The 11,896-nt window shown below is 48.4% G+C and overlaps 2 protein-coding genes across 2 annotated transcripts; both read right to left on the reverse strand.

Moving 5' to 3' along the window:
• Positions 1–2,874: 2,874 nt before the first annotated feature.
• Positions 2,875–6,780, reverse strand: N7443_010576 (putative ABC efflux transporter; the record flags this gene model as incomplete). Its single annotated transcript, XM_056890632.1, has 1 exon — positions 2,875–6,780. One exon carries the CDS (start codon positions 6,778–6,780, stop codon positions 2,875–2,877), a length of 3,906 nt encoding a protein of 1,301 aa, XP_056737123.1.
• Positions 6,781–7,978: 1,198 nt separating this feature from the next.
• N7443_010577 (HpcH/HpaI aldolase family protein) lies at positions 7,979–9,073 on the reverse strand (the record flags this gene model as incomplete). Its single annotated transcript, XM_056890633.1, has 5 exons — positions 7,979–8,133; positions 8,195–8,537; positions 8,607–8,735; positions 8,789–8,909; positions 9,006–9,073. The coding sequence occupies 5 exons, from the start codon at positions 9,071–9,073 to the stop codon at positions 7,979–7,981; spliced, it is 816 nt and encodes a 271-aa protein (XP_056737124.1).
• Between the last annotated feature and the right edge of the window lie 2,823 nt (positions 9,074–11,896).

The raw sequence follows: 11,896 nt of genomic DNA on the forward strand, positions 1-11,896 counted from the left end.
TGACCTTTTTTTTTGGATTGGACTTGTTTCCACATGTTCGGTTGACTCGACATGTCTCCTCGCCGAGAGCGGTTGATCCCGCCCGGTCAGGACGTCGTCTACGAGCTATGATTTTTGATGTCTTTTTTGAATACCCCTAGGACAGGATATGGAGATTGGATCTCCGGGAGTTTAGAGAAAGGGGATGGCCATGATAGACTATAGAGATTGAATTTATCACGTTTGAAAAAAACCCTTCTTTGATACATCCATTCAACTTTCATTCAACTTTCATTTCCCTTTCATTTCCCTTTCGTTTCCCTTTCGTTTCCCAGCCTGTCATACTTCCACGACCGAAGCCCGAGGCACAGACTGCAAAACTTTAATCAGAACCCCCAAAAAATCTTTCACCGATTTCTTGGATAAGAAAAAAGGAAAGAAAAAAAAACGGAACAGGGAAAGATTGGCTGGAACCAAGTATGATTTGTTAACAAACTCAAACGTGGAGCCGCGCGCGAAAATCAATACTCGCTTCGAGCTGAGGGGGGCTCTAGATCGAATGATAGACAGGGACACTCTTGAATTTTTACAGGTTCCCCGACTAAATCATCCGATTCGACCAAATGCGCCCGGTGGAGACACTTCAGGGACAAAGCCTACTCGCGGATCGTAGATCCCCGTCGAAGACGTGTCGCTCCACAACGAATCATCATAGATCCGACCGTGCCGTCGTTTCAGGGCCTAGGGCTTTCCCCCCTGGTCAAACCGGTTCTCTAGGGGTATACTGTATACTGTATACTGTATACTGTAGGATGACTGATCCTATTGCATCAGCTCGGGTCGGGTAGTGCCTGATCCATTGCCCTCCCCGAAAGGTGCGACCCAACACCGGAAAACAGGTACTGAACTCTCTCTTCCGGCTTGGCCATTTGGGACCCAAGTGTGAAGGGTTTCTGATACTTTTGGGTGGTTGAGCCGGTCCCCGAGAGAATCTGGAACCGGTTCAACCACACTTGGAATATTTCACTCCATCCAATTACATTACAGTCGAATAACATCCGGCTTGTGCCCGAATGAATCGACCCAGACTTGACGATGAGAAAAACCAGCCCTCGAGCCGAGTTTCGACCGGAGTTGCCCGTTATCGGAACACTTCAATTTCCGTGGAGTAGGTGAGGCTGGTCCTGCCTCTTGTCTTCTATCTAACCGGACTTATCTGTCACCATCCACTGCAACATGTTAGACCTATGAAAATACAAGGAACGAGAAGCGATGGTATTCCAGAAGTATAGAAAAGAAATAGAAGACAAGAAAAACGGCATGGATGTCTATGGTGGAAGACCTTTGCAGGCGCGGTCCGGCATGGCAATCAGTGCCGGTACCGCCCAGTTCAGGCGAGTTCCTTTTATTCTCCTTGATCGCTTCTCGGACTTGATCTCGGAAGGTATCTCTTCCGTTCATACTGTGGCAGATCTCGTTCTTATAGGGGGCAATAGTTGGCTCGTTTGCAATTGCCAGGCAAATGGACAGACAATAAGGAAACCAGCCCTTTCTACCTTTGTCACTACGGGGGTTGACACCCCAGGGGCCGCGACAAAATGCTATAATACCTAAGCTCTAAAAAATCAGCTATTAATGATACAAGCGATTCCAAGATATTCACATTTGAGATCCTAATCCAGGACCGACTTTGCTTCTTGGCTCCCATCGGATCTGAAGAGGCGTAGATACAGTATTATCCTAATAAGATCCATCACAAGTCAGATACGGCCAGACAAAAAAAGTGGTCATAGCCTCATGTTCTCCCGCGCTGTTCCTCCGACTGTTCAGAAAGTTCAAGGCCCTGATATGCCAGTCCACTCCAACGATTGACTGAGGCTTGTCAAAATGAAGTATGTAAGCGCTGACTTCATTACCTTAATTGCACTTACATGAAACCCCTTATTTGGACCCCAGTCATAACGCATCTGAAAGTCTACATAGACGAGGCGTATTTTCTGCACTCTGACACGTGACAGTTCAAAGACTAAACATCTTTCATTAGATCGTCCTATGCACGCGTCGTCGTTGCTCGATGTTTTGGTCTCTCGTAAGCGCTTGCCACTAGACTGCGGTCTGGGCTGAAAATAGCACGTGAAAGAGCCTCATCTAGCGGGGGACTTGATGGGGCGGGCGGGCCTCCCAGTGTAATTTACATTATAACCCTGGGGAAGCTTTACCATTGACTGAACCGTATGATTACAGGACCTCTGCAGATAAAACCGTTGAGGCCGGGTGAGTAAGAAGGCGGATACCTCACCTCACGATTCATGGCCTTATAAAAGAACACTATGAGTGAGTAAATCTTCAATAGGCCGCGGTTCAAGATTAGCACAATAACGGAGAGATCAATGAGTGCCTTGGCGGTAGCAGCGTCATCTGGTGAAGGTGTGGTGGCGCCGACACGGTCGGGTTGAAACAAATGGCACCGCATCCCTTATGTAGTCGAGGTACTTGTCTCACGTTCAAAGCTGGGGTAGCTGAATATGACCATGTCCAATAGACGAGCCACAGTGTTACCCTTGGAAGAGATAGCGCCCTGGTCGACCGGAATTCGAGGAGTTATTGAATCCGTCCAGTCATATGATGAGATCACATGCGAAAATCTGTTTATAGCTCCACCAGTCTATTTTGAATAGAGTTGATGGACGCCACCAGCGGTCTCGGTTCATTTGCGAAGAGCCTCATGCACATGTTCCATCTCCGAACATCGTCAGATTTGGAACAGAAAAACTATGATATACTTATAACTAGCGGTCTGAGCTGAATATTATCATATCTAGAGTCATTATCATTCAAATATGTTGGAAATAGGGGTGTAGAAATATACATAGTATGGTAAGTGTAGCAAATCCATCAGCTTGTCCGACGAGATCGCCGCCATTCTCGCCACCGCTCCATCATGTGATGAGAACGCATCGCCTTGAGCAATGCGTATGCCACGAATCGATAGATGATCGTGGCGACTCCCAGTGCCATGATGTTTATTGCTCCGTTTTTATTGAGGTTGTAAAGTGCAAGTACCTCCTCTCCAGTATTGATGGGGCATTGGCCATTGGCGAGTCGCTCGGCAGACGTGCAGGTGAATTTTTGACCTTCCATCGAGTAGTGCGCTAGGTTGGCAATCGCGTACTTGATTGGCGATAGGTAGTTGATGCCTTGTAAAACGTCGTTGACGTTGAGACTCATCACGCCACCGAGGATAGTGGAGATGGATAGCAAAACAGAGGTGATGTTGACGGCGAAGCCGACGTGCGAGAACAGAGTGCAGAACATGATGCCCACGGACTCGCCGCAGTTGATGATGCAGAAACAGTTGAATGCACTAATGAGGAACATCTGCACTGTGCGTTTCATATTATCGGCAAATGCGGCCAGCACACCGAACACGAGGGATGAAATGATTTCGAACGGAATCTCGATTGCCGTGTAAGATAGCATGAATGTCTCAGCGGAATAGCAATTGTCTGCTTCTTCGCGGTAGAAGACATCACGCTCATTGGGGTAGATAGCGATGTTTTGAAGCATGCCTACAAAATAAAGTGCGGCAAATTCCTGGACGAATCCCATGCGAGACTGCACAGCGGCATAATCATTCTTCAGCGGTGCAAAGAACAGCGCCATGATGATGCCGATACCCAAAACTTGCATCGACCGCGCCATTACGAGCGGTGGCTGACGCCAGAAGTTGATAAACGACCGGCGGAGCACGATCGGGAAAGTGATCACGAATGGCAGCATCTTGCGACGAAGACTACCAAGCTCCGCAGGGGTTGCAATCCGAGACGCGGTGCGTCCCAGAACAGGAGTGGACTCTGACCAATTGGCTATGAGATGTTGAACACGCTCTCGAGTGATGGCTTCTCGATCTTCCTGTTGCAGATCAACCGTGATCAGGTCTAAAACAAAGTCTGCCGGATTGGTTGTCTGCGGACACTCGTGGTCAAGAGCCGCGAAGTGGGGAAGCATTTGTTGCCCATCGCCTGCGTAAACAGGATATCCGCCGCGAGCTAAGAGCAGGACTTGCGAGAAATGGGTGAATAGATCGGAACGGGACTGGTGAATGGTCATGATCAGGGTGCGGCCTTCGGCTGCCAGGCCCTTTAGGACCTCGATGATTGACATCGCTGTGAAAGCATCAAGACCCGAGGTTGGCTCGTCAAGCAACAATACCCTGGGGTCTGTGAGGATTTGAATGGCGATGGTGACTCTGCGCTTCTCGCCTCCACTAATACCCTTGATTAGTTCGCTGCCGATGAGATTGTCCGCACATTCTTTGAGACCCATCTTGTAGAGGATTTCTTCTGCCCGGCGGTTTTTCTCCTCTGAAGACATCCATGTGGGCAATCGTAACCCTGCGGCGAATCTTAAACTCTCCCTCACCGTTAGTGATGGCATCAGGGCATCGTCGTCCTGCGTGACGAACGAGGTCACCGACCGAATCACATTTTCCGATGGCACTGCACCGTTGTACAGCATCCGACCGTCTAAACGGTAACGGGTCCCCACCGAATCATGCAGGCGGCGGGCAATCGAGTTTAAAAGCGATGTCTTGCCACTTCCTGATGGACCCATGATGATATTAAGCTCTCCAGGAAGGAATTCCGCCGTGATGGGATGCAATATCTGAAGCGAGAGAGGGCGTTGCCACGGAAGCTGTTTCTTTCGAATCTCCAGGGCGTATTTATCCAGCGAGATGGCGACTCGTCGCACGTCTTCGGCAGGACGAACTGCTGTCTTGGCTTTTCCTGCAGAAGGATCGCCTTCTGACTTTCGCGCTTGGGCAATGTCGATGGCATAACGATTGTACTGAAGTAGCAGACCGGCCACAAAATAGTGGGCGAGCATAAATGCTACCAGCACAATGATAGGCCGCCAAATCCAATTCGATGGCATTCCCAAGCTCTGCATGATGTATCGTCCAGTATATTCCTTGCAAGCCGGATCGAGCGGATTGTCAGAGTATGGACAGGCATAAAATTGACCAAGTTCAGAGCCGTTCGGCCCAATAAACTCGTTCGCACACAGGGCTCCGAATATATAGAACGTATAGGCGCACCATTTGAGCCACCGCACATAGACGGGAATCTGATTTCCTTGAACAAAATACCCGCATGCAAACGACTGCAAGGTGAAGGACAAATTGCCAACCAGACTGGCACCAGGGAAATTTCTTGAGACGCCAATTGATACTGCAGCAAAGGTAACGGCGATGTAGTGCGTGAGCACGGTCAAGGCAAAGAAAATGAAGAATTGTGCTGCATCAAGGCGATAGCCAACCATGAAGTAGAAGATGACCGAAAAAAGTAGCGGCACCGGGAGGTCTTCAAGTGGGAATCGTGCGATTCGACGGCTGATGAGAAAGGCTGGAACGCCGACCACGCCTTCATTGCGCTCGCGATCAAAGAGACGGATGTCGATGGTCAATCTGTAAGTCTCATACAGCAGAATGAGATAGCCGTTTAGGCTGCTGGCTGTGTACAGGCTGCCTTCTCGAGAGCGGATCCCTGCCAGGCTTTCATCAAGCTGTAGGAAGATCCAGCCATTGATCACCGCCATACCAATAGCCTCGAGCAGGCTGCCAGCGACACCCATCGGGTCGCGAAGAGTTGTCTTGAATGTTCGTGATGTCAGGACGCGCACTTGTCGACGAAAAGAGACCTTCTTCATTGCTCCTATTTCACCTCCAACCGATACGGGTGCCAGAGGAGTTTGCTTCTCCTCGGTCTCTGTAAACGGTCGCGATTGCCACGCCTGTCGAAGATTGTCCACCCGGACATAAGATGCTGCTTCCAGAGTTTCAGTGCGATTATCGATAGCCGCCAAATCGATCAAAAACTCCGCAGGGTTAACAAACGGGGGCAGAATATGGCCGCATTGTTCGAAGTGCGCTACTGAGTCGCTCACTGATCCGCTGTACAATGGTGATCCCCGAGCCAAGAGAATAACATTGTCGAAAAGGCTCCAAATTTCCGAACGAGGTGCGTGAATGGAGACGATCACCGTGCGACCATCTCGAGCAAGCCGATTCAAGGTGCGAATAATCTGAAAAGCACTGGTGGCATCCAAGCCTGTCGTAGGCTCATCGCAGAACAAAACAGAGGGATTGGCCAGCAACTGCACACCAATACTTGTGCGTCTCTTCTCACCACCACTGCACCCCTTGTGGGCTGTCGTCCCAATACGCGTATCAGCACAATCTTTAAGGCCCAGCTCAAGGATAACCTGCTCCACGATGGCATATCGCTCTTCCTGAGTGGTTGGAGGTGGCAGTCGAAGATCAGCCGAATACCGCAGAGTCTCACGAACAGTCAAAGTTGGAACGAGAATGTCCTCTTGCATCACGTAGGCACTGCGGATGCTTTGGATATCGGCGTTTTTATTGAAGGTAGTATTTCCCTCTACGGTAGCTCGAGAAAGTGACATGCGACCGGCCATAAGATTGAGCAGTGATGTTTTGCCCGATCCACTACTACCAATGATAGCAGTCAAGCTGCCACTCGGCATGTTTGCGTCGACTCCATCGAGCACCGTCTTCGAGATGCCTTCGATTTTCTGACCCCGTAGACGACGCCAAAACTGTGATGGCGATGATTCCCATATCGGAGGGGAAGTATCGAGATGGAGAGACAGGTTTCTCACCTGGACATTCACTGGGTTGACGTCGTGCAGTGAGAGATTGTAGACTGCGTCCTGAAGGGCCGCGTGGAAGCCTGCGTCCTTCTGGACATTGATTTCCTCGACGATCTTGTCCTTGTCCATAGTGAATAGTGAGACCCCGACGAAATGCACCTTTCAATAGCGTACACCCCTAGATCCCCACATCCATCTCTCTGAACGATGATATCGGCGATGACTGAGGTGGAATACGAACCGAGGTACGGTGATGTCAAATGATCACAAGGATGAAGCTTTCAGGGTGTCTAAGAACCCGTAATTCACTGCGTTCTCACCGGAAATCGAAATCTTTAAACCGCCCACATCACAGGAATCAAATACATGTGAGAGCAGTATACCCCTGTCGAAGACTAAAGCTGCGACGATAGAATCACGTTTTCACTGAACTTGGCCTCGTTCGGTTTAGTTCTTCTGCTGCTTATCAGCTCTTAATATCCTCCCTTACGGTACATTACCGTACTTTACCTACCTTAGACGGCAGTATTTAATGTAAATGTGTTACACGTATCAAAATCCACGCCAAGCAGGAAAGAGTGCATGAGGGCGCTCGATCACCTTTTATCTCATAAAAATCTCCCAAATTTGACATTCTTCTTCTATAACACTACTTAAAATCAGATCAAAAATGCTTCTAAGAGTAACTGGAAAGTGGTGAAGCTCCCAAGAAGTCTCTACGGTCTCCTGTAGAGCAAAACTACCTTGGTAACATATCTGGTAAGACAGCGGTATCTACTTGAACAGGCGTAAAGGTAATTCAGGCTTACACTACGACAACGAGAACGAGAACGACGCGAGGGCCCAGAGCAGGATCCACCGCGCCCGTTACACCTACAAGACATAAATCATAATTCGTCGTTTCTCATCCTAATTGGCCACCCTTTTTTGAGTCAGCACACGTGGATGCCTTACATCTAAGCGAAGTCACTTGTCCCAATGGGGCTGTTGTAGCTCTTGTCGATCTACTTGACCGTGATCTCCCTTAATGCGATGCGATGCTTACCCCTTCTTAACCACACAGGTTCCCCGAGGCAGAGCCTAGCCCCTCAACTCATGTAGGCCTCAGCCGCAGCTGCCGAAAAGGGGTTCAAGGTTGTCAGCAACGAACATCCGCGGAACCCAATGGCTTACATTCACAAGAAAGCTTCCAAAATAGCTTTCAAATCGTAAGTCTCTTCACGGAGTGAAAAGCCCCTAATAGGAAAGTCCATGTGATGCGAGAAGTGGTTATATTTAACATCAAAGTCATGATCTATACAGGTCGCATCTCAAGAATGCAAGGAATCTAGTAGCCCTCGCGGGCGCCACCCTGAACAGCCTCGCCATTGGCTGTCTTCAACTCGTTCAGCATACCCGCCCGGATAACACCAACATCAGTGTTGACAGAAATCATATCGAATCCTTGCTCGGCACGCTTGCGAGCATCATTACCATCGGTACCTACAAAGAACGGTCAGAAATCCGGATCAAGGATGCAAGGTTCGTTCCAAGGCAAACTTACAGAAGATAGCAGCTTTTTTGCCATTGGCATGGGCAGCAGCCAAGATACGCTGAATAGAAGCCTCGTGCTCCTCGCCGCCGCGAGTAACACCTGTCTGCTTGGCAAGATCGAACGGCCCAATGAAGAGGACATCAATGCCAGGAGTAGCAGCAATCTTCTCAACATTCTCAACACCGGGTCGCGACTCAATCTGCACGCACACGGTCACAAACTGCTGGGAACCCTCATCGTACTCGGGGCCGGGGTTGCATCCGGGGAATGAGTGGGGGGCGAACATGGGGCCGTAGCCACGGGTTCCGAGAGGAGGGTACTTGCACCAGCTGACGATCTTAGCAGCGTCAACCTATACGGCAGGATAATGGTTAAAAAGTTTCTATAGGTTATTCAGAAGCTGCGTTAGAGTCGAACATACCTCTGAATGGCACATCGGAGTCATGATGCCGTGAGCACCGGCATCGAGAGCGCGCTTAATCATCCACTCCTCCGCCCAGGGGACCCGGATAACGGGGCTGGCGTCTTCAGAACCAATAGCATTATTAAGCTGTGTCACTGTCAGCTGTGCCAGCATCTTTTTTGGAACGTATCGGGACGAACCTCATAATAGTTGGAATCGGAAATCAAACCGTGCTCGGCATCAACCAGAACCCAGCTGAACTTTGTTGACGAACCAGAGGCACCGTGAATGATGGTCTTAGCAACAGCAGCGCTGGGGAGACTGTAGACATGAATTAGCAAATTGAAGAGCTTGCGCTCTTGCTATTGACCGAGATAGGCCTTCCAATGCGCCAAATGAAGTCATCGTGAAACGTACGTGAGCCAAAAACCGAATGCCGGCGAAGGGCCTTTGAGGCTCCGTTGGATAGCAGTGGTGTAAGACATTTTATCTGATACTCTGTGATGCTTGAAGCTCAATTCAGTGCAAGCAGAAGGATCACCTGAATGTTGAAATTGTCAAGAGGGGAACTTCGTGCAACGTGGGGGAATGCTCGGGATAGATGGACCCGACCTTTTCGCGGGGGTCCCGCGGGATGTCGGGGCGTCGGGGTTACTCCGCGCTGCGACCAACCCGACCGTTGTCCATTGTCCATTGTCCACACACCAGGATCGGTAGTGAATAAACTGCTAGAGACACCAATATAGATCTACAATATGCTTTCTAGCTGTGCCTGCATCTCTAAGATAGACTGCCCTTGCACTATTGTTTCTTTTTCCATATACCTAATCAAGCTGGAGATCGGGGCTTTGCCCGAACATGCTGGGTCGGCTAATCACCCGTTTAGGCATTTCTTATGGGGAGACTATGTCATTTATCGCAATTGGAAATTCCAACACCTAGATCTGTAAGACGATTCATTATTTCGGACAGGCTTGAGTGGCAATGTCTCAGAGGGTGGAATCACGCAGTCGAGTTCAACGGGCTTAATCGACTCGTAGGCTACTTAATACTCTGCACATTAGACGAAGTCTGATTGATGAATTGGATGCAAAATAAAAATTAATGTCGGGTTTTCGTTCTGAACAATAGCTGTCAAGCAAGCCAGATCTTCTCTGCAGTTTCTGTACAAAGAAAAGAAAAATGAAACAAGAATGAAACAAGAACGAAAAAGTCTGAGAGAAGAATGAGAGTAGAAGAAAAACAACAGTGCAGGAAGAACAGAAACGTCTACTGGGTATAAGCAGCCCTAATTCCTGTCCACGACTTGATGGCCAACTACCCTACCACCAACTCGAGAAGGTGTGCCAGCCTCCCACGCCTCCAACATATCCTCTGTACTACAGAAACGGACAATGACACACTCACTCTGATCAACGGAAACACCAACAGTATTAGAGAAGACACCTTCGATCTTGGCCCCGGGTTCTGCGGACAATGGAAAATCCACGTTGATTGGGAGGTGAATGAATTGCAAGGGTCGTGAAGCTGTGAATCTCGGGATAAGGCCTGGCACCTATGCCACATTACTATGGCCAGTAACGTAATTCACAAGCAAGTGGCCACCCGTAGAAAACCACATTGAATGCCAATTTTTATGAATTGATATCTCAGCAACCACGTACATACTATTATGAGTTACAAACTTGTCCATAACTATTCCTTGATATTACAAACAACATATAGCGACCTAGTAGTATAATAGCACGCTTCATGTTCATTATCCGGGAATCAAATCAGAAGAATGTGAGGTAAAAGTGAACAAGAAGTCTACTTGCCAATATTACAATTGAGAAGATCTCCTGAATCAGGCGGGAATTTGCTTTCACGATAGAGGTCATGAGAGCTGTGCCAATATTGTGCTATTGAGAGACAAAATAATCTGATCTCGAATTATGATACCGGGTATGCAGGATTGTTTGTATGGCTTGATTTGAGTGCGCATCTTGGTATAGAAGATGCTCATGAGAATGGATAGTCTTCTGAAAAACTTCTCTCGGCGCGTTTGAAATCCGCAGGCGTCATTATGTCAACGGGGGAAGAGCATCACGTCCAGGAACCAGGGTGGTTTCGGCTTGTATTCTGCATTACCGAGGATACCCTGAAAGAGGGCATTCAAATGTAAGCTTTCATCCTAACTGTGATCTTGAATCATTGGCGCCGAGAGTGGTTATAGAATATCCACTATTTTGAAGTACTAATTTATCCTTCGGTCGAGCACTTCTTCCCTGTGCTCTGCGCTACTTCATCAGTGTGCCCTACTCAAAGACTCGAAAGCTGTTGATGTGGTACTGTATTAAGACTTTCTAGAAATTGCCTTATTTCTGTAGCAACTGGCAAACAGCTTTTTGTAGCACTGTTCAAGGCCGCCGCCCTTTCAATTCAGAAGACACGCAACAGCGATGGGTGGTGAAGTCCGGTTGCTGCCTTAGAAGAAAACGGAGGCCACGGAGGTAGGGTATGTATAGCATTTTCGTGTGAAATACATCCTTTGAAGTTGCAAAATCGTGCTGTTAAATCAGTCTACTTAGGAGCAGCCTGGAATGTCCGGGATCAGGGTGTCGACAATTATACCCTATCGTGACTCGTGCATTTCCACTTTGTATCGTGAGAATCAAGGAAGGGGTGTGGAGGCATAACTGACTCGAAAACACTGTAAAAAAGACGTGATTCAACCGGGGGTCTGACAATATCTGTCTCCCCCGTTTGCATGCAGCGGTCCCTCCCAGTGCCAGTTGCCCAAATGCTACCCCATATTTTTAATCAACTGCGGTCAACTAAAAGCAGGTATCAGCAGTAAACTTGGTATGACCACGGGATATCCTGGTTTTTTAACGATATAGTCCAATGCAATGAATCGTCATTTTCATCACCGTGCGCGTAGCGTTGTAGTCTGGCTTGGAGCTTTGGAAGATTTTCCAGGCAATCTTGTGTGATGCGGCCATTTGTAACCCCTCATCTACATGTTGACCAATAGTCCTATGTGCAAGGACCATGTGTTCTCCAGGTCTGGATGTTTGAGGCTCCATTGTCGTCTAGAGATCATTGAAAAAAAAAAAAAAAAAAGACACTAAAATATGGAGGCCCTATTTTTCGACGTATGATAAGATGCAACTCTCGAGCATGATAGGCTGACAACTCTATCTGTGTACGATCAAGTCATAGCTCAAGTGGAACCCCGGCAAGGATCAGCGATAGACTATAAGATAAACTACATTTATGCTTGAAGCCAAAGTGGGGACGGGATCCATCAACCTTGGTAGAAAAAT

The sequence above is a fragment of the Penicillium atrosanguineum genome (assembly GCF_028827265.1).
Source record: "Penicillium atrosanguineum strain IBT 20685 chromosome Unknown utg000008l_segment0_segment0, whole genome shotgun sequence".
NCBI lineage: Eukaryota > Fungi > Ascomycota > Eurotiomycetes > Eurotiales > Aspergillaceae > Penicillium > Penicillium atrosanguineum.